General features: G+C 37.4%; 1 protein-coding gene across 1 annotated transcript in view; it reads right to left on the bottom strand.

Annotated features, from left to right (window-relative positions):
- The window catches only part of LOC107754110 (unconventional myosin-Id-like), a 77,771-nt gene that overhangs the window by 37,422 nt on the left and 16,838 nt on the right, over positions 1-23,511 (bottom strand). The window contains exons 2-16 of the mRNA XM_016570431.1: positions 20,439-20,647; positions 18,552-18,645; positions 18,444-18,489; positions 17,929-17,982; positions 17,520-17,615; positions 16,474-16,590; positions 16,173-16,376; positions 15,341-15,486; positions 15,115-15,229; positions 14,812-14,982; positions 7,254-7,324; positions 6,081-6,155; positions 5,842-5,974; positions 4,892-5,058; positions 3,688-3,895 (exon numbers count right to left, since the gene is read on the bottom strand). Coding sequence (XP_016425917.1) covers positions 3,688-3,895; positions 4,892-5,058; positions 5,842-5,974; positions 6,081-6,155; positions 7,254-7,324; positions 14,812-14,982; positions 15,115-15,229; positions 15,341-15,486; positions 16,173-16,376; positions 16,474-16,590; positions 17,520-17,615; positions 17,929-17,982; positions 18,444-18,489; positions 18,552-18,645; positions 20,439-20,647 — 1,906 coding nt within the window. The remainder of the gene's footprint in view (positions 1-3,687; positions 3,896-4,891; positions 5,059-5,841; positions 5,975-6,080; positions 6,156-7,253; positions 7,325-14,811; positions 14,983-15,114; positions 15,230-15,340; positions 15,487-16,172; positions 16,377-16,473; positions 16,591-17,519; positions 17,616-17,928; positions 17,983-18,443; positions 18,490-18,551; positions 18,646-20,438; positions 20,648-23,511) is intronic.

The raw sequence follows: 23,511 nt of genomic DNA, 5'->3' as shown, positions 1-23,511 counted from the left end.
GCTGTCACTGGCTTTACATTTGACTGCTGTAATACTTCTCAAAATTTGTATATTATCTGAATAAAAGTGGTGCGAAATTAGGGTGCTGCTATGCATTTGCTTATATGTTTGCAGCATGTAGTTATGTGCGTGGTTTCGAAGGTTTTCTGGGTGATTGCTAGGTGGCTGCTTACTGGCTTAAGACAATACTTAATTTGAGTTAAGTTAAAGTTAAGCAAAGTATTTTAATTTTTTATTTTTCCAACTGGGAAACTTTTTACTTCACTTTACTCCAAAGCATAATATCATACTTTTTACTCCACTACATTTTATAAAACCATATAGTTACTCAATATTCTGAAATGAAGAAATCAACGTTCCAATTTGTGAATGAACTAACTGCACACAATGATTCATTATTTGCAAATCTGACTAGTCCGATTGTGGCTGTTCTTGAGTCAACAACTGATTCAATGAATCAGAGTGAATCTCCATTTAAAAATTCAGACAAAATATTGCTACTTTGTAGTCCTAAAGTACTGTAAAGATATTTTGATATATTCCTTTATTATTTGCCCAGATGAATGACATTGAGCACATCTGAAACGGCTCTTTTCAAGGACAGAATGGTAAAGCACCTTCATTAGATGCAGTACATTTCCATTTCCCACTTTGCCAGTGATGGCGTATCCCCATTAACTGTTGTCTCCTGAGCCATCAGAATGGGGATATTGCAATCGTACATCACAAAACCAGGCGTACATTTAACAAAAACTTACATGACAAGTATAAAAATGGAAAAAAGCCCCAGTTGACCATGCTGAGTAAAAGATGCTTCATTTTTCTGTAAAATAGTGTTCGCTTACCACTGCAATCCGATACAGCAAAAGGAAGAAGATGCTGCAGAGAAGATCTAAGCAAAAACAAACAATTCTAGAGGAGGCATAAAGGATTTATGGGAGAAAATATAGGAGATTTATAAGGGAGTCTGACATCTCTGTGCATTGAGCATTTGTTTGCCTCAGCAAATGCAATAAAATCCACATTGTGTTTGGAAAGTAGTCTTAAATCTGTTCAGAAATTAGTGATATGGGATTTAACTCCGTCCATAAAAAAAACATTGAGCTTCTCTCATAACAGAAACCAAAACTAACATGGCTGGTCGATGTGGATGCTGAGGCTTGAACATATTAAATATGAATTAAAAGGGAGGAAATTCATGAATAATGTAGTCACTCGATGTTTGTGTTTTGTACAGCTGATCCGATTTGCTTCAAATTGCCTCCATTCAAAGCCACATCTTGCTGATGAGCTGAACAGAGGGTCGTGCAATGAGAGACAGCACGGCATCTTGCATCTGCCCAAAGGAGCTAGCTGGCAGAGCAGAGGATCCTGGGTATTTTCATCACCTACGGTAGAAGCGCTAAAGCGTAACGGCTTAGAAATGACAGTGGAGTGAGGGGGCGGACGAAGGCAATGGCACAGAAAAATGGCTGGGAATCTGTGAAGGAGTGGTGGGGTGAGACAGACAGGAAATCAGTGAGGAGAAAGTGGGAGGTGAACAATAACTGAGCATTGATTGGGGGATTGGGGGTTCTTTTGGTTTATGAGCTTGAGAAAGCTATGCACTGAGAAATGAGAGACAAAGAATAAGAGGAAGCAGAACTCAAAGGCCTACAAACAAGGAGATTCATAGAGAAGAGCAGTAGCATTTTTAAATTGGCTTCACTGGGAGCCTTTGGCACAAATGTTGGAACCGTTGGCAAAACTGGCAGACTTGGCACAAGTCAAACCAGTCTGCCATATGCTGATAAAGGGATTGTGCGTGAAAGAAAGATGATCCAAACCTTAAGACACACATGTGAATGGTTTCAGTGTTTAGGGCCAACCATAAGCTGTTTTTTGTGCAAAATAACACATTAGCGCCTGTCACTCACAAAAGATCGACACAAGTGATATCAGCTCTGCTGGGACGCTCGGTTATTGCCTGGAGGTATACAATGTGATTAATACACTGACAACATTCCCACAAATAAATATTTTTTTTCCCCTTAGGGAACCCAAGATGAACCTGTGTTGGGACGACACCTTTATCCAGCTCTGAATCTATACGAAAGATCAAACAATCAATCTCTGATTCAGGAAGAGCACAGATTAAACACTTTAATATGTGTCTGCTCATGAATGTAGCAGTCCAGTGAGACTATGAAACAGAAACACTGAGCCTAGAACTGAGAGTTTGATATTGAACACAAGCGTGATGGAAAATCATGTCAGTTCGTGTTTAAAAGCATCTCGATAACGGGTACTCCCTGATAACATCTTTTGAAATAGCGCATAAGATCTTGCAACGGGAGAGTGGTAAAAAAACACTCCATGCGCAGACAGGAGCTGACAGAATAGATGCTTTGATTTCTAATAACTGTCAGTCACTGAAGACAGTAAAGCGAGAGTGGGGAATTTACACGAAGAACCCACAATCATTTTGTGTGACGGTGAAATGACACTGGCAGTCAATAAATCTGCCATTCAAAGTATTCTCATGCTCCTGAGGAAAAATAAAGGTAGAAAAGTCCCTTTAAAAATGCCACAAAGTACTGCGTGTTATGTATTTACACAGACAAAATACAAAAATGCTGTGAGGTGGTGGGATTTGGGTGCCATATTGTTCTATTGTTGCCTTGTTGTTCAGTCTGCTGTGGTGTGAGGTCTGTTGTTGAAAAGTAATGGTGTCAAAGAATCACAGGAACGTAGGGTGGTGCGGATATAGCACCTTGCTGTCTCCGAAGCTGATTAAGTAAGTGCATGAGTGTGTGCCATAATGAAATTCCTGATCAGATTTAATTTTTGAAAACCAGCCAAATACCATATGAAATATGATGAATGTATTATGGAAAAATTGGATGTCGCCCATTGTGATTTTTGTGAGGAATTTCACATACACTACTGTTCAAAAGATTGGGGTCAGTAAGATTTTAAATACATTTCTTCAGCAAGCTGTATTAAATTCAGCAAAAGTGTAAGTAAATACATATAAATTGATATAAAAGATTTATATTTAAAAAAATAGAAAATAGAAAATTGCTATTTTAAATTGTAATTATATTTCACTATTATTTTATTGTATTTTAATCAAATAAATGCATGAGCATAGAAACATTTTCAATGTTCAACATTTTCTTTCAAAAACATTTAAAAAATCTTACTGACCCAAAGCTCTTGAACGGTAGTGTATAATGAGGTTTGATAAGGTTAGCTGAGGTTAGTCTTGAGGTCTAAGAATGTTATCATGATTCATAGGAGCAAGCATGAAGAGCCTTGCACTTTGTGGGAGGACATTCGATTTTCAAATGCATATATATTTATATGGTCCCCAAAAAGTATATTTGGACCCTTAAGTCAGAACTAAAAATGTCTGCATGCCATTGCAATAGGTAACAAAATATTAAACAAGTGATAGTAAAGCTAACTAACTTTACTTCTTTGTGCATTTTTTTTAAATTAAAAGATGCATGATACAAATACCTCTTTTTGCAAAATATTTCACTTTAAAAGTATTATTTTCTTGTAAAATAAATGACACTGGTCTGATATATTCGTTATACCATGCAAGGACATTCAAGTGTCCAAATAGCCACTGTATATATTTATACAAGTACACAGAAAGCCTAAGCTACACATAACAAGTCTGAAGTATTGAGCTCGAACCTTCTGCAGAAAGAGGACGATCCTCTTCACCATCTCTGCTCTCTGCTCCTCCAGGCTGAAGATTGTTCGAGGGGTGCGAATGAACACTTTGGTCTTGCCGTAGGCCACGTCGTGTTCGAACCCACAACCCTGCAATAGACGTTTCACCGCCTCCTTATCAGATGGCAGGTCGTGGTTGGGCCAGGTGAACTCGGAGATCATCTTATACCTAAAAAATGAAAAGGAAAGAAGAACGTTTTAAGGATAGAGCAATACCTCACATATTGTTATTTATAAACATATACATTTATTATTATATATATATATATATATATATATATATATATATTTATAAGTGTGGCTCATCCAATCAGAATATAGAGTCCGAACTATCCATTTCGTAACAAGCATTATATAACACAACGAGTGCTTATTTAAGAGTGATGTGAGGCCAGACCAAATCCTTGGATCAAATTCTCATTTGTCCAATCTCGCCTCTAAGTAGTGCATTATATTCCATGCACATCTGCAGACACAAATCCCTCCTGTGAGTGCTGTTAACACTGCATTCTCAATTAGAAGAATTTCAGTCTAACTTCCTCTCAGCGACACACATTTTGTCAACTCAGGTGTTGAATCTCATTAACTCATCAGATTTGTGGCAAGTGTGTTTCAGAGTTTCTTTAGGGAACTATTTGTTTTGAGCACTATACAGAGGCCTCAGAGACTTAGGACACTTCATCTTAAAGAAAACTGAGACTTTAGGAGAATATCTTATAGGTTTTTGCTCAAGGATTCTGGTCCCTATATATCAAGAATCATTGTATATTGAGAGACAAAGTACAATGTATGCTCTCAAGGCTTTTGAAAAAGACTCTTGCACGTCATTGTTACATAAAACCCTTTAGCAATTATGACACTTCGTGAAGAAGGGACTCCAGAGGATGACAGCATTCACACCAAAAGACGTTGCATAAGATCTTCACAATCTGATTGGTCAATCTGTAGTTTCAGATGTCACTAGCAACCAAAGACGCAACAGTCTCACACAAGCTGTCAGAGCATTGAGTTGCAATTCATGAGCTGAAACCATACACAAATGTCAAATCATGAACATCAAATAAAAAGACTTTTGAAACATAAAATAAACAAATAAATTATCAAAAAAATGCTTTGAAATTGACACATGTTGGCCATACAAATACGAAAAACATAGGAAGTTCACCTCTGAAGGAACCGTGGGTAGGTTTGTCGGTTAGCAAAACCAGCTCGTCGCACCCGGACGTTCTCCAGGAGGCCCAGGTACTCCACTTGGTGCTTGCAGCGCTCGTGTTCAAACAGCAGCGGTGACTTAACATCATTCGGCTTTATGCAACGCACGTAGTATGGCTCCTATATAAACCAACAGAGGGCGATTGTGAGTAATTGCATCTATAGAATGCAACAGTGGCCCCAGACTTTTTTAACGACTTTGATTCCAGAATAATTTTTCTCATAGCGATTTAAAAAAAAATCTTTATTAAATGACCACACCAACCAGCTACGAGGATAGTCGCATTAAAAACTTTAATTTTAAGTAAAAAAGTATTTGAAAATTGGACAAAAAGACAAAGGTACAAGACTGGGTACTTAACAGCTTTAGTGAAGGCAAAAACTTTAATCCCTTTGCAAATGATTTAATAAAATTAGTTGAAATAATGCTGATGGCTTCAACAAAATTATATGACATTGATTACCAAACACGGCAGTTCTGTCTTTAAAGGCATATAATCTATTGTTAAAAAACACTTTAGATTTTTTACAATTTTCCTTCTGGAACTTGAAGTTGCACTCTATTAAATAGTTCTCTGGAATACTTGACTCAATTGGACATTCACAGCCTTCTGCATGAAAATACTTTTTTATATTCATATATTGATAAATAAACTAGACCATTTTTCCAGGTACCTCAACTTCCTACATAGCTTTGCTGTCTATTTCTTCTCACATTAAAAAAAATAAACTGAAATAAATATTTATTATCCACATGAGTATTTATTTGGGAAATTTGGCCTTGTAAAAAGCACAATAATATGCATTCGTTGGTCATTATCGCAAAAACTCTTTATATTTCAATGACCTCAATCACCTATAAATCAGATAGGGTCTACACAAAAATGCTTCAAACACACCCACCTTGCTGGCCAAGTTCTCCACCAGAGATATCATGGAGTTTTTGAAGAGAGTGGCAGCAGTCAGGGGTCGTTTGGTGACCTCTGTGATGCTCAGCTTGCCCTCTGGCCACATGGCCTTTAGCACAGAGTTTGAGCTGTGAAACACAGAAGGAGAAGGACAGATAAAAGTCACGGATGTTGTGTGACATCTGGCAGGTATGCAAATAAGACTGGAGGGATGTACTTTATGGTAATACTGACCTGTTGTAAAGTAACCTCTTGAAGTCCTGAAACAAGGTGTCCTTGTTCTTGTCAATAAAGCCTACAACAGAATAACTGAAACAAAACACACAACCACAACGACTGAATTACACAAATATACAGAGTCTGCACATAGCAAATTTCAGACTTAAAGGTAAATTGTGCAATTTCTTTGCCAATGTCAACACAAAAAGAGTTTTAAATTAATTATTGTTTTTAAACAGGTTTCGTTGAACACTCCCTCCATCTGCAAATCCAAAATTTTAGTTCCAGAAGTAAAAATCTCATTCTTTTTTATGATAGAGAAATAACTTATAAATCTTTACATGCAGACCTGTGAGATACGAGGTTGTTAATCAATGGTATATGCTTTTATTGCAGCCATCAGCCCGCATTATTTCAACAATTTTTTTCATAATAATTTTTAACCATGTTTTACCCTATTGGAAAAATTAATGGAACAAATACTTCCGGAACAAAAGCAGAAGAAAAAGTGGGCAGACATTGTTCCATTCTATTGGGCAATAAATATTTAGCCCCGCCCCCGCACTAATGCAATTGGTTGAGTGCATGTTGCTGTTGTTGGGTTAATTGGGAAGCTCGAAAAAAATGAATTTTTTTGAAACCACACACAGAGACACAATGTTTACATTCACTTAATACTGATCGAAATATGAGTGTTATAGTAAATGCTCAAGTCTCCTTGAAGACAAGCAGTATTATAACTGACACAGAGAGAGCTCTGGCTCCTGAATTGAGAATATAATTTTAGATATCGTTCTTCTACACATTTCTCTCATTGTCACACAAACAAAGAAGCCTGAACATCAACAAGGCGTTTCAATGTGGTGTCACATCACACCTACTACACCCACAGAACTTTAGGAAATAACTGACAGCCTGCAATCTGGCAAACCGCTGAAATGAGAATATGAAACTGCATTCACATTCGGAATCAACTTGTTTTGGTAACCGCCATTTACATCATTCGGAGTGACTAATACGCTTGCGTCATTCAAATGTTTATTTACCAAACCTTTTCAAACCCAATCTTTGCCCAAGGGAAGAACTAGATCTCTTTCCACTTAGTTAAGCCTTCTGTGGGTTACTAATGGTGCTTTTTAATTACAGCATTTGGGGCTTATGGTCCAAAACAGCAGAGAGTGCACTTACGCCACATCTCCAGCATAATGGCGGATGCGAAAGTCTCGGTCAAACTCCAGGTTTTTGTCCGTGGGGGAAAGCTGTGGAGACAGAGATGGGGAAAATTAGAGATTTTTAAAACAAAAAAAGTAGACTCTCGAAACTCCTAATAACACATCAACTACAAATGTTTGCAGTAAACAAGTCAGAGAACGAACGAGGCAGCTCAAAGACTGGGAGGGAGCATCTAAGTAACTCTGCGATTATGAAAGATAGATGAGATGCGCACTTCTATCCAGCATAAGACGGCAGTGCTAAAAAAGCTGTGCTGAAAGAAGTTCAGTGAAAGACTGTGAAAGAGACGGTGCCCTACACTATTTAGTGTTGAGTAGCAAGTGTGCCTACTTCCATTATAATTATAAAAAGGATATTTCTGACTCAAATTCTGATTTCATTCTGCTGCATTTGAAGCTGTAAAATGTACACCTGTGGCCACATGGTTTATATTAATGTATCAAGTTGCTATGCAACCAACAGCCTACACATAGTGTTTTATTAATATTTTACCTGCTGGGAGAATTGTTAGTTCAAATAATTTGATTAATAAAAGCAAATATTTACTGAACAGTAGTGTCTTTTCCCCTTATTGCTTATGCCTTATTGCAATTTCTTCCTAATATTTAAGAGTGAGAAATGTCAAATTTTACATTAAAAAAGCCCAAAAGTTTTTTAATTCCCTTCTAATTTGCAACTGTGCATAAACTTGCTCTACAGCCCTGTTATCAGTACCAGATCACTGTCCTCCTTGAGGAGTCTATGTATGCTGGGTGAGAGCAGCTAATGCAGTTATATAAGACTCACTGTCATTCATAAAATACAGCAGTGACATCAAAGGCAAGCAGCCTCAGCTCTCATTAAGATACAGAATGGCTACATCATGTTATTGCTGATCCACTGCATGAACAGGGACGCCCATTTCTGCGAATTAAAGCAGAGCGGAACAATGACACTCCGTATCCCTCTAGCCACAAGCCGTCACATGCCCACACGCCAGATTAATTAAAGGATTGACTATCAGTAAGTTTTAGTGAGCTTTTGTGTCACAGTCTCTACTGTGGTAGACGCCAGCTTCTCTATTCTGTGTCGGGTGCCACTTTACGGTGTCTCTGTTTGGTTTGTGCATGCGGTGACTCACTCGGCTCATTTTAACTGCAATACAGATAAAACGGCCCTCTAAGGAAATGGATGAGAAGCTACTATCTCTACCAGAGAGGACAAACTCTGAACACTTCACCCGAAGTGGAATAGCAATCAGAATAAATTTGAATGGATGGCTATAGCGGTGTTGAAAAAAACTCAATCATTTAGTCATTTGAAATTGCAATGGAGATTCATATTTGATGTGGGACATCTGAGGACTGCATTTGCCAAGAGTTTAAGGTCTTTATGGGTTCTACCCAGACCAGGCTCCAAACACACTCACTGGGTCTCTTAAAAAACATGATATATCTCAATTAGTCATGCCCGGAAACACGCAGGCACATACAGCAACACAATGTGTGAATAAAATGAGGTCTCGTCTTAGTGTAATCATCGAATATATGGAGCCACACTGCATATGCCATTTTACAAAGTAGAGCACAGATGATTGAAAGTCAAAATGGAGATGAGTCACAGCAGAATTTGAAAAGCATCAAAACAAAAAAAAAAGTGATGGTGAGAAGAACAAGTTCACACCTTTAAACCTCAAGCATCCTTTATAGAAAGAAGCAGTCAATCATTTAACAGTGTTTCAGAATCTTATTTTGTCTTATTTATGCACCAAACCATATAGGTGTTTTTTACTCCTATAGTACAGTATCATTTAACATAAACATCAATATTGTAAAAATGCCAATAAGGGCATTTACGTAGTTATCATATTATTCTGTATATATATGAAAATCAGCTAATTCTAAAAACCTGACAACACAAGAAAACAGTTACATAATTGCCATGTAACTGTAACTGTAAAATTACTTTAATTATCACAGATTTGTGTTTGATTTTTATTTCTTTGCTGATATATTAGAATGATTTGTATTGTGACACTGAAGACTGGCGTAATGGCTGCTCAGAATTCAGCTTTGCCAACAAAGGAATAAATTATAAGTTAAAAAGCAAAAGAATTACGATGCATTATTTTAATCTACAGGCAGCCTTAATATTTTTAAGATGCAAATGATGTTTATTAGGTTTAACTAAGCAAAATCCCAGTCTTCCCCAGTACATCCTGGAACCTGCTTAAGTAGGATTGAACCAATGACCTTCCACTTAACAGCCTCAAGCTTTAATCACAACAAAAAGAAGAAAACTGATTAAATTTAGCCACCAACATTAAATGTTGCTGCACTAAAGCATTTTTGGCATGTTTACAACTTTTATTTGTAGAATCTGAATTTAAACTCATATCATCTACACAGTTTTGGTCCACCTGTGCTAATCTGTAGGCCACAGTAACAAACTACAAGCACTCCAATTCTACCCGGGCCTGATTTACAGGGTTAAAAAAAAAAGTGTGATTGTACGGACACATTTAATCCTGGAACCTGCTGGTCGCACAGATGCCTCCCCACCCTCCTACTCCAAGCTCTATTCTCACCCCCCAGGACCACACCATCATGTCTAACACCTGTGCTTCTCAATACAGAGTGTTGGTTAAGCCAAACATACACAGTAATGGCAATGGCACCTGCCAAAACCCCCCAAAATCTGCCATTCACACATCGACATAGCCAACAGCAGCCAGGTATCCAAATCACTGTGGACTCTAGACGTCTAGATCAAACACAGAGGCCAATGTAACAGTAAACTGTGAAAACATTTGAGATTATAACAAAAAAAAATCCTTGTGACTGCTTAGATACACAGCAGAAAGAAAATAGGACTCATCAAATGTGATTCACAAAACCTTATTGTTGAATTTAAATCAGTTCAGGAACTGAGGAACAATGACTGGAAAGAACAAAAAAGAAACTGAGGGATTCAAGTTCTCTTCATAAAGTCTGAAAGTTTTTAAACTTTTGTTTCATTGTACTCCAAAATACACAAGGCATAAATCATAGATATGGGTTGGAAAGATAGATTCGTCATGCAAATTGGATGCACTTAGAAAGGTCAGCTGCAAGCAAGGTCAAAGTTGAAATCACTTGACCAGCACTGCAGGGTAAAGCTGAAGCAGAGTTCAATACACTGGCCAACGCTAACATGAGTCATGTGGAAAGATCTTCAAGAAAAACAACCTAGCTAATGCTAAACTTAAAAAGCTGTGTCCAAAATCCAGGTCCATTGATGTGTCCATGCATGTCGCACTGGGAATTCATCCACCAATTATCCGATAACATACGTGCTAAACGTGTGTCGGTGCTTCACACGTCACCACAAAAACAACGCAATTACTTCCACTATGATAGAAACAAGGCATGATCTCTTCCTAACGAACAGTTCTGCAGAAGAGCAGGCCACAGACGCTACCGGAGCTCTTCTCCAGGAGCACAAACCAACAGCTAATTGGCTGGTTGCTTCGGCCTACACAAGCCTGATCGGATAATGAGCCTGCCCTCACCTTCACACAACCAGACATCCACGCACTCCCATGGCAGCATCCGCTCACACGGCCACACCTGTAATCGGCACGTGATGAAGAGAGGGAAAACAAGGGGTGGGGGAATTGGGATCAAAGAGAAGAACAGGAGAAAGAAACGAAGCCCTCAACGCTTACCATCAGACTGCCGCTTGTGTCAGCAAATAACAGTAATTAAAACCTTATGGGAAAAGAAGATTTTTTTATAACACATCTGGAAGGATCAAAGCCATTTTAAGGGTACGATGAAAAAGTGGGAAACACAGAGAACACCAAGAGCCTGCGAGGCACATTAAGGAAGATGTAAACAAGCTGATAAAGCACAGAAGGTGAAAGTGGCTGTAAATGAAGCACATTATTGAGATGGATATGGCAGCTTGAGGCTAGATCTGCCATTACATTGCAGACGTACGTATACATGCGTATACAGGTAAACTCTTTATTCAAGCAATTAGATATGAAAGTGAGGCTTCTGACATCAAAGCACTGTTTTACAACTAAAGATTGTATGGGGGGCATTACTAATTGAGATATATCATGTTTTTTAAGAGACGCAGTGAGTGTGTTTGGAGCCTGGTCTGGGTAGAACCCGTAACGCAAGAGACTTTGCCACAGATTTTTAACAAGTAACTCTTAATTATGTTGTTAAAGTGGCACAGTTCCTGTCTCCCAGAGAGGATGTCTATCACCATAAACAAGCCTGGAAACATCTTAGAGGTGGCTTAAAGACAAAAGTGTCACAGCCTGGATCGAAACACACACCTGAATATATTAGAAAGCTTTCCTTATCCATTTCCCTCTACTGACCAATCAATTTCTCTTTCCTACGCTCATTTTGCATCCACAGTGAGGAGTAATCCTCTGCATTACAAATGAGCTCTGAAGGACACTTATTCTTCCTGCATCCAGGGAGAATTTTGATTATTCACACAGCCTGACATGGGGGAATTATCAGGGGGCAGGCGATGCCTGCTTACTTCTCCTTCCCCCTTTTGACGTAAATGCAGCATGTGTGAGCAGAGGACACATTCTGAGAACATTTTGATAAAGTTGTACCTAAACTCACCCTTTAGCTGGGTCTGTGCCCAGGGCAATGCACGAAGGGCCGATTAGTTTCCAGAGTCTGTCAAGAGCTCTGCAAGTTGGGTTATGTTTACATTTTGTTTCGTTCACTCTTTTTCTATCTATCTCGGCCCGTCTCCATCCATAACTCTCCTACTCCCTCTCACTTTCTGACACTTTGCCAAGGCTGTGAGACATCAGACTTACTAGCTTCCATTGGTTGCCAGTGACATCACCGATGGCTCAGCACTGAGAAATACTGAAGAACATTTTTCACTGACCATAATTGCCTCCTTGTGTTGGTTCAGGGTAATGCATAAAATTCAATTATGTTAGCATTCTATCATACTACTATTTCTAATCCTATAGTATGTAAACTGTTTTCAACATTGACAATAAAAGAGAATTGTTTGTTAAGCACCAAATCAGCATATTAGAATGATTTCTGAAGGATCATGTGATACTGAAGACTGAAGTTATGGCTGCTGAAAATTCAGCTTTGCAATCACAGAAATAAATTACTGTATTAAAATAGAAAATAGTTATTTTAAATTGTAGTAATATTTTACTACATTGCTATTTTTACTGTATTTTTCAGGGTGTCTACAGATATGAACAAGTTAAATTTAAGTCTTTTTAAGACCTTTTTAATACCACCTTATGTGAAATTTAAGACCAAGCCTGTGATGGAAATACACATTATATTACATACGTATATGTAATATTTAACAAATGATGAAAACAAAATATCATCGCTGTCAAAAATGCTATTTGTTATTACGATATACAGTGAGTTTTTCATATCAGCAGACAAAACATACAAAATATTCCCACAAAACAAAAGTGTCGCATCACCGAGATTTTTGGTGGTGTAAACAATTTATTCAGAAGCAATATATTTTCATCAGTTTTCTGTCAGCTTTTACATACTTAAATCTGCATGTTTTTAATATTTACCACAGGATGTCATTTACCTTTATAAAGGCCAATATATATTTTTTTACCTTATTAAATGTATGCGTCATCTTTCAAGTCAAATTCTTACAATTGACCAAGAAATTTAATACACTACAGGGCTGTTACCAATCAAATTAAATAATTACAAAATTACAACAGCAGTAAATAATGTTATGGGATTAATAGTTAATGTTTTATGTTGCAAATATTGAACATACAAATAAGAAATGTTGGGGAAAAATGCATACTTTTAAGCATGAGACTAAACCGCCAGTAGGTGGCGGTAAGTAACTTATTCATTCAACCGATTCCTTCAAACCTCTGAATCATTCAGTAACAAAAACGCGTAATATTCAGGAAATAATAGATATTGTCCTGCCACCCCCATCCCCGTTGTGCAAAGGGTCGAAATGATCACTTGTTTGTGCTTCGTGAACACTCTCACCTTGCACGGCGGCACCATTGCGCTTCAAAGATGTACCAGGAGAAGCGTGATTATTAGACGACCGATCGTCATTTGCAAAAGGCAAATATTCCCCTTCAGAGTCAGAATCGGCGAATAACATTTGCTACAAATCCTCACGGTACAACTTTTTATTAGCCATTTGGCGATTTTATCTCACAAATCTCACAATTTACTCGCACGCTATGAACTGAACTGCTTCTGCATCAATGACACAATTTTGCGACTTTGGCGCTTAGATGGTTAAAGTAGTTCGGAGGCTGGACAGCGAGCTGGTGTTTGACTGTATTCTGTAACCGCAATTCTCTCTGATGACGCGGTAACTACAGCGGGGGGGAAAAGTACTCTTGATGGACACTCACTGGGTCCGTTAGACTGGACAAATTTTTGTGGTAATGTGACCAAAAATATTTAAGACCTACTGAATCTGAATTTAAGAAATGTTATGACTTTTTATTTTGCGCAGCTCGTCAGTGAACAACGGCTCTGTGTAGTTAATGCTGCTCAATGTGAAAGCACGCACGTGATGGAGATTTACCGCTGATTACAGAATGGCTTTACTGACAAGATGCGCGTTAAATATCGCATGCGATTTATCGTGCAGCCCTAATCCTAATGCTATTTCATGCATTCTGAGTTATTTACACTGTTAAAAAAAGAGTTGTATTCTCATGCTAAACATGGCCAAAGTTTCAAAAAACGATTTGGACGTATGACGGAGTATTTCTGTGCCAAATACACTCCTTCCGGGTTCGTATAAGTTTCTGAAATTTTTTCGACCATGGCCCTTCATGACGGTATGAAGGGCAGAATTCCTTGAATGGTAACTTATCCCGGAAAAGCGTGCGCACACATCAACCAGAGTGAAAGCAAGAGCACGCCCATCAACGTTTGGGTTATGGAAGTCATCAGCAGCGCTGCACAGGACTTGCACAAGAAGAATGTCTCCAAAGAAGTGTGTTTTTGGTTGTAAGGGAAAGAACCTTGTTCAGCTTCCCAAAGAACCCAATGTTACGTGAACAGTGGATGCCGTTTGTTTTTCTGGGGCAGCAACGGAGTTTCTTAAGTGTGTTTGTTTGTTCCTGTCATTTCGGTGACAAATGTTTTATAAACCAGGCCCAGTTCAACGCTGGATTTGCACATCATTTGATACTGAAAGATGGAGCCTTCCCAGCGATAAAAGATCCCGGTCATAATTTGGAACCGCAGGCGGTATGTAAAACTGCATCAAATTTCAGTGTTTTATTGGCAATCGGCGCGCAAGTGCTCATGACTCTTTAGCTCCACCCACGGCATGCCTCCAGGAGCTCGGCTGTTTTCAGAGAGAACCGTAAAGCAATATCTTTCTTTTCTAATAAAACTAAAGACTCTTCAAAGATATGAAGGATGCAATACTACTCTATAGGTACTCATGGTTAACATGAGATTGGGCAAAACTATGTGTTATGTTTAAGTAATTAATTGGCATGTATTATTTTCAATACCTTGCGGCTGGTGTAGTGGGCATGTTTCGCCAGTTTTCCATTGAGAGCCTGCAGGAACATCTCATCCGTCACCTTCCCCACATTCATGCACGCCTCATCCAGGACTGCAAAAATACCCTTATGCTGCTGTTCCACCAGATCCACGATGATCTGATTGTTGAAGTAGTCAATCTGTTTCCATGAACACACAAACACAAATCACAACAAACTTTAATTAGTTATTGCATTAAAGCCACAGAGATCCATGCAAAATGAGTTATGAGATATGAAAAATTTGAGAAGAAACAATTAAATGAAACCCACATGTTTCCAGGGGATGCCCTCTCTCTGATACTCTTCCTGCTCTTGTTTCAACACCAACTGAATGAAGAGCTGCTGTAGTTTCTCATTACAGTAGTTTATACAGAATTGCTCAAAGCTGGATAAAACAAGGAAGAAATTGGAGAGACACTATAATTATACTAAAGGGAGAAGAATAATATAGCCAATTAAGATCCTCATTTATGTATGGTACAGCATATGCTCTCACCTGTTATTCTGAAAGATCTCAAAGCCATAGATGTCCAGGACTCCAATGACTGTGTTCTTCCCATGAACCCTGGCGTCATAGTTTTTAACCTCAATGATATCATTGATTCTTCCCACAATCCAACAGAAAAGCCGCTCATAAATGGCCTGTGAGAAGCAAATAAAGAGTGAAAGTCAACTGGTGAATGCAGAAACGCAGATGTGAATAATTTAATCATCAGTGTTTGTCTGTATTGGTCAATATTTTTATTGTAATTGTACAGCTAAGATAAGATTGTACAGAGAAAAAAATGTGTAAAAAAAAACATCAGTATATACAGACATGCATAAATATATACACTGCCATTCAAATGTAAAATGTGAATTTGTCAATTATGAAATATTACAATTTAAATGAAATTTTATTCAAATATTGTGCTTAATATTTTTATGTAAACCAAGATACTCTTTTCAGGATTCTTTGATTAATAAACAGTTTAAAATAGCATTAATTTGAAACAGAATTTCTTGTAACATTATGTCTTTACTGTCCCTTTTGATGAATTTAATGTATCCTTGATGAATAAAGGTATTATTTTTTACTTTTTATAAGAATATTTTTATATGAAATATACAAGAGTACAACAAATAATACAAAAATGCAGAAAATAACGTGTGCGAAATAAACTATATCATTATCATTATAGTGGATCAAAACAACATATTTAGGGCCTGTAGAAGTTTTAATTTCGACGTTGGCATGTAGTTCATATGCAAATTTTTGGTCCAGCAGTTACCACAATTTTGTTCACCACAGTTTCCTAAAATAAGTCTCCCAGAGCCCCAAATCATACCTTGGCCAAAGCATCACGTCCATAACTGGCCTCTTGATGAGTGTGCTGTTTGTCAATGACATCGCGGCCGGTGGCCACAGTGCGGTAGAGGAGAGCCTTTTCTACTTTCTCGTCTTTGGTGGACAGCAAATCCCCCAAAACTGACACTAGCTTAGAGTTCTCAATGAGAGTCACATCTCCATCACTTCCAAACTTCATATTCCCCTGGAAAGATCAAATAACTCATCAATCAATGAGTTTGAGCTACAGCAACTGGCTGCAGTTAGTAATACTTTTTAAACAAGCATAGGAAATACTAAACCAGATGCAAGATGGTAGCCAGGATCTTGTAGACCGTCTGAATCTCCTCTGTAGTGAATCCAATGACCTTCATGGCATCAGTGACAGCTTTAAAATCAGCACTGTCATTTATTGAGGACTGCAAGATTAAAAAAGACAATCTTAGCGAGTTACCGTCACAAACAAAAGCTGACAGATCCTAATAAATTAAATAAACTTAAAACATCCTGACATTGCTTCTGACTAATTCAGCTTTAGGGATAACAGCCTGGTTGGTAAACTGGCTAAAAGCCCTTCATTTAGTGAAAGTAAATCAATGCTTTTGAAATGAGAGGCCATTAAATCTACTATTACATTCACATCTAATTTACAGCCGCGCAATTAAATCTGAAAATTGCTGACACAGCAACTCAATCCCTAGACTTCCTAAAACAAGTGCACAACACTCAAAACGCTAATTATTCTGGTATGCATATGGCTAACAGCTCCTGCAGAGAAAACACTGATTTCATACAGCAGGAACCTTTTGCAGCCACAGTTGTGCTAGACAGAGTGTGAAGTTTAGCCAGCATGTGCACCTATAAAAGACTTGGGAACTGGCATGAAATGATCTAAGCGCTCCAGAGGCTTTTCAATAATTATGGCCTATACGGCCCCTCATACTCCAGGCTGTTTTTTTTTTCAGACCTCTGTGAGCTCAACAATCCGGCCTGTTCCATGACGACACCTTGTTTGTTGCTCTAAATGTGTTTTTGTGCCCGCTCATTAAACTCCCTGCAGAAGCAATGGAACAGTGCTAAGTCATCATCTCATCTCTTGACTCAACAGGCTAAAGATATGAGGCAATTGCTAATAGGTTTTAATATGCACCAGTGGCTACTGTACCCATAAACAACCATAATCAAATTCCCTGCACAATCATGTGTGATTGCCCCAGAATGGTTTTATTTTTCCAAGATTGTCTTGAGATCCTTTTTGATGTCTGTAACAACCCAAACAAAGTTTTCATATATTACACAAACCTAACCACCCACAATAGTCTCTTTTAATTTGTACATGGTGCAATACCTTTATCTGGCCTCCAACTTTGATGTAGGTGTATGCTGTGGGGTCTCTCTGAATGTGCAGGGACCGCAGCTGAGCATCTGGAGCTCCTTTCACCAGCTGAAAAATACATTTAAAAACACCTTTGACTTTCCCTACAGGATAATTTCTCCTGTGTTGATATGGAGAAGCATGTAAATTATAGTCTTGTTAATAATGGTTTGCAGAGCAGTAACAAGCAGATGGAATTGTTCTGATGTTTTGAAGTAACAGGACATTATTTTGTGAGAGCAATGAAAGTGAGAGATGATTAGGCTTTGAAGGCTCTGACAGAGGAGTCATAAACACAGGTTTGGTGGGATTTGTCTGGTGTCTGGAACGGCTGGCAAAACAAAAACAGCTTTTTAATGTCTGTGGTGAGTCCTTCACTCACCTGGAAGAAAGAGTGGAAACTCCTCTCTCCTTCCTGCTGAAAAATGACTCGGGACTAAGGAATAAATTTGAAAAAGTGTTAACGCTAAAGTAAAGATCATATTAATTTATAATAAACGTAACTATTTCACAGCTTCTCCAGCACATATTATACGAACAAGGAAGACAAAAGTGAGTGGTGAATGCCCAAGCAAAATGCTCTGTATCACTGCCAGGGTGTTGCTTTTTCAGTTGTTTTCTGAGTATTTTTAATAAACATTAAAAAAGTATTAAACTTATTATTGTTAACAATCAACATTTTAAGACAATTTGTAACAAAATTGAACAAAATGAGCAATACTACTATAGTAATATTTCATTATTTAAAAAATCAAGCATTTAATAAAATTGCAGCATTGTAATTTGATAATAACAATAAGCCAAATTGTGATTTCGGTTTAATTTTGATTAATCATGCAGCCCTATGAGACAGTCACATCTAAGTTGCTTTATTTTCTCCTCTTTAGCGCACCCTACCTTCTCAAGCAGGTAGTTGTTGATATGGCCGCCAATAGGGTCTCCTAATATGACTCATCTCTGCAGCAGTGAGGAGAGAGGAACAGAAAGGCTTTTTGTTGTACGTACCTCTCCACCTCTGCTCTTTGGCTGGGATTGGTGATAGCAGCAATATATTGCATAATATATTTACTAGCCTCCGTTTTTCCAGCTCCGCTCTCCCCTGCAAAAGAAACAATCAATGACTAATACTTACATATATGAGTATATAATAGGATTTAATAAACTGAAGTAACTAATTATAGCCATTACAATCTACAATGGAATTCAAAAATCTGAGACTACTAGTAAAAATGCTTCTATTTTGCATCTTTCTAAAAAGTTTTTTAAATGCATCTTTCTAAAAAGTTTTCTCATTTTTAAAAATAAATATTTATTTTTCTAATTGATTTTTTTCTTACTCTACTAATAAAACTAACATACCAATTTGAGCAGAAAATAAACAAATTATTTTTGTATTTTTTTTTTTTTTTGAACTGCACTGTACATTACTGTTCAATTTTTTGGGGGTCATTAAGATTTTTTAAAGAAATGTATACTTCTACTCAGCAGGGATGCATTACATTGATTATACTGATCAAAAGCGGCAGAAATTAAATCTGTAATGTTACTAAAGGCTTCTATTTTAAATAAATGCTTCTCTTTTGAACTTTCCATAAATCAGAGAATACGTACAATGGTTTCCACAAAAATATTAAGCAGCACAACTGTTTTCAACATTGATAATAATAAGGAATGTTTCCTGAGCACCAAATCAGCATATCAGAATGATTTCCGAAGAATCATGAGAAACTGAAGACTGTAATAATGGCTAATGAAAATTCAGATTTTGTTCAATGTTCAATTCAATAAATTAAATAATAATTAATTATAATGATTTAATGTAATTAAATTACATTAAAACAGCCATTTTAAATTGTAATAATATTTAATAATATTACTGTTTTCACTGTATTTCGATGAAACAAATGCAGCCTTGGTCAGCATAAGAGACTTCTTTAAAAAAATAACATCTTACTAACCCCAATTTTTTGAACAGAAGTGTAATTAGATTACAATTATAACAATAACATGAAATAATAATTATTGTAAGTATCAAATATACATTTTACATTCCCCTGGGGCTAAGAGCAAGGCTAGGGCGAAAAGAGTACAAACAAAAAAATTCAAAGCTTTCACTTCTCTGAGTTGTTTGGTAAGACCCTAACCTATTTATCTTATCTGATAGTATTATACAACCACACAGAGGCACTCGTGGAATTTATTGGTTAAACAAAGCCACAAAATTATCTTCTCACTCTATTATACTTCACTCTAAAAAAATAAACATGTTCCTCTGTTTGCCACAAGGTGGCACCACACATACCAAATATTTTTGCAGTGTAGTCACCACCTGTGGTCACTCACTGGATAATAATCCATGTTTTCTTATAGAGGCAACATCTGAGTGGTCACCAGATTATTTCCCTTGAGCTATGTGCCCCACCTCAGAATAGTTCCACAGCATCCCAGACGGAAAACAAACACTGTCTCAAAGAGAGATTTTTGTAGAAATTGTGAAACAACTATATTGCCGTTAATCTTTTTCACACAATGGGCATGTCTTGAGAAAACAATTTGCTCATGCACTGCACTCTATTGTGAGCTCCTGCTCAAGCAGTCTTCTGTGACTGGGAAACCACACACCACGTCAGTGCCGAGCTATTCTCATCTAACCACAGATCTAATCACATCATTCCCAGTCATACTGCGGCCCCACAAGAAGACCCCGAAGCCTGTATTCCAGTTAGTCTGTTATTTAATCGAATTGAAGGAAGACAACAGGCTGTTTTTAATATTATTTTAGGATGAAGTAATGCATTTTTCTCCTAAAACTGTAATATTACTTCAGTGGCTGCTCCACAGATTCACCCATGAGCTCAATGGTGAGTTACATCACATTCAGACATAGTCCACCTGAGATAACAATGCAAGTGTCTTTGTTCCTTCTCTTCATGGCTTTGTACGCAGCATCGGCGATGGCGAATAGATGTGGCGGTCGTTCGTACAACTCTCTGCCTTTGTACTGCTCGATGGTGTCCCGTCCGTAAATGTTCATGGCACGGTAAGGGTTAACTGACACCACCACTTCTCCGATGTAGCTGTAGATACGACCCTTTTCAAACCTGCAGCAGAAAGACGAGCACATCATTGATTTGCTGTATTCACATTAATCCATATTATGGAATATTTATTTAACCCTGATTCTAACAGCTCTGTTTGGTTTGTGGTCAGTGTGGCTTGTATAATCAGATTTCAGAGCTTTATGTAAAGAAAGGGCAGCTTAATGAATTATCTCTGTCAGGAATCAAAAGTAAATAAAAAGCACATGATCAAGGTCATGTTTCATGAGCTGTATAATCTGTTTGCACAATAATAAATCCTGCTGAAATGACCAACATGAATTTCCAGGCTTGTTAGTCCTGAACCAGCATAGTAAAGGTGTTGACTAGTCATTCAGACAAACCAACGACTTCTATATCTCCATACCCAACTCCTTGGCCACATTGACATTCACCCTGCTTTGAAAAAGCTAGCTGTTCTGAGCTCCATCCTCAGGGGAACCTCACTTCCTTGTTCTTCCGAGCAGACCTGGGTCATGCCTAGAATAAGGAATCCTTTCTTCTCAACCTGTGGGTTTGCCAAGCCTCCCTCAACTCCATCCTGCCCCAGTCAGTGTGCTTAGAAGTTTGAGGCAAGACCTCATAGTCTCAAACTGAACTATATTATAGTGTGGTACTGAAGCTCTGAATGGATCTTGGTCTTTTTATTTTCAGGATTCCATTTAATTAATTAAGTTTAAACATGTAGAACAGTTAGACTCAGTAGTATTACAGTCCTCAGGGAGTACCTTACTTACGCCCCACAGAGCAGAAATGTACCATACAACAACATTCACATAAACAAGTCACAGAAACAGGCCTCAATTCCCTCAGGTCTATTCACAAATACATCTGGGATTCACAGAATTGGCAGCGATACTTTAAACCAGAAGAAATCACCATGGACACAATGTGAAGTGTATTTAAAACAGATTCGATCAGATCCAAGTGTGCACTTGATGCGTGTACTTTAAACCCAATTTAAATCAACCACAAATGAACATTTTGTCAATATTAAGTTGTTGTAACATTTATAATATTTCAAATAAATGTTGTTCTTTTAAACCTTCTATGCATCAGAGAATCCTGATAAAATATGTATAATGGTTTCCCCAAAAATATTAAGCAACACTGAAGAATTGTTTCTTGAGCACCAATCAGCATATGAGAATGATTTTTTTAAAATCATGTGACACTGAAGACTGGAGTAATGGCTGCTGAAAATTCAGCTTTGCCATCACAGGAATAAATTACATTTTAAAATAATATTAAATAGTACTATGTCACAATATTACTGTTTTTCACAATATTACTATTTTGATTAAAAACACATAGTTTTGGTAAACAATAGACTTTTTCCAAAAACTTTCAAAAATCTTACCAACGTTTTAAACACTAGTGTAATTACATTAAACTAATCATATCAAATAATCTCACCCAAAAATAAAAGTTTTGCCACCCTCATGTCTTTTTAAAACCAGTATGGCTTTTTTTAACACATTTAGGAGAATGTCCAAGCTACTTTTTCCATACAACAAAAAACAGCGACTTACATTTCAGTATGTTTCTAACTTAATGCTATATGGGTTTTGAAAACTTGAAAAACAGCTCACAGGGTAAACTGACTTTTTTTTGGTGATTTTTTTTTACAGCCCATGGTCAACATTCACTTTTATTATAGGCAAACTAACTTTCTGCTTTTGTGAAAAAGACAACAATATGAGTTTAGAACAACATGAAAGTCTGGAAATTTGATTTGTGGGTGAACTGTCCTATTAAGTAAATGTAACAGAAGTTTTAGCTCAGTCAAACAGATTCAACATAGTATGTGTGCTGCTATATATCAGATGTGATGTCAAGGGATGAATGGCAAGCAGGGTGGCATGGTAGTGATGCTTGTTCCTTTGGTGGCAACAGCCTGTCAGTCCAGCCCTGGAGCAGCCTGCATGAAAAGGCTCTTTTGTGCCAGCCAGCAGAGTAGGACGCTGCGGTGTACCCGCACCATTGTTCTTCTGTCAATGTGAGGTCTGTGTGTAAGGAGCACAGGCCAGGCCTCCACACCCCAACACAGCAGGCTGGCTCTACTCACCCACATCAGCCCCTCGGGGAGCACAACGTCAACTAATGACAATGATAGAGGAATCAATTTGATAAATAACTGTATTGTCTTATCTGTCAAATAAAAAATTACGTAATTTTTCAACAGATAGATAATTTAAAATTGCAAGAGAATATCATACATTTTTAATCAAATTTTATATAATCTAAGGCCCAATTAAAATAGTGTACCAAAGCAGACATAATTTAGCTTTTCACAAGCATTTTCCATCCTCTACTGATCTTTAGCAGGAATTTAGTTCTGAAAGTTAATGTTTTCATAATACAATGAACTTTTTTATCTGTAAAGATCAAGGACAATTTTTCCACATTATGAGTTATCAAAAGCATGTGACCATGAATGAAACTGATGCCAAAAAATCTACATTTTTCAAAAAGAGTCTATTATAAGAGGCATCATTCAATGTTTAGAAGACACAAAATGATACATTACCAACGAAAAGATGGGATCTGTACTTTTTTAAAGTATTTTTTGTTTATTTGTTTTTTAAAGAAGTCTGTCTGTCAGACTCATCAAGGCAGCATTTAATTAATTTTAAAAATGTTAGAATGTTGGAAAAATGTTGGAAACAGTTGTGCTGCTTAAAGGTGCTGTATGTAAGTTTTTGACTCTACTAAAGCATAAAAATACCATAGTATGTTTGCAGATGTTTAAGAAACATACTAAGTTAACATACTTATCTGAAAAACAATGCTACGGTCAGTTATTCTCCTTTGAAAATGTGCGTTCCGTGTCGGAATGTCTGTCTCTGTTTTGGTCTGTGTAACCC

This window comes from Sinocyclocheilus rhinocerous, unplaced genomic scaffold (assembly GCF_001515625.1).
Source record: "Sinocyclocheilus rhinocerous isolate Xijiao unplaced genomic scaffold, SAMN03320098_v1.1 scaffold502, whole genome shotgun sequence".
In the NCBI taxonomy this organism is placed as follows: Eukaryota; Metazoa; Chordata; class Actinopteri; order Cypriniformes; family Cyprinidae; genus Sinocyclocheilus; species Sinocyclocheilus rhinocerous.
Note: the sequence above shows the minus strand (reverse complement) of the source record. Positions and strands in the feature narration are given on the sequence as shown.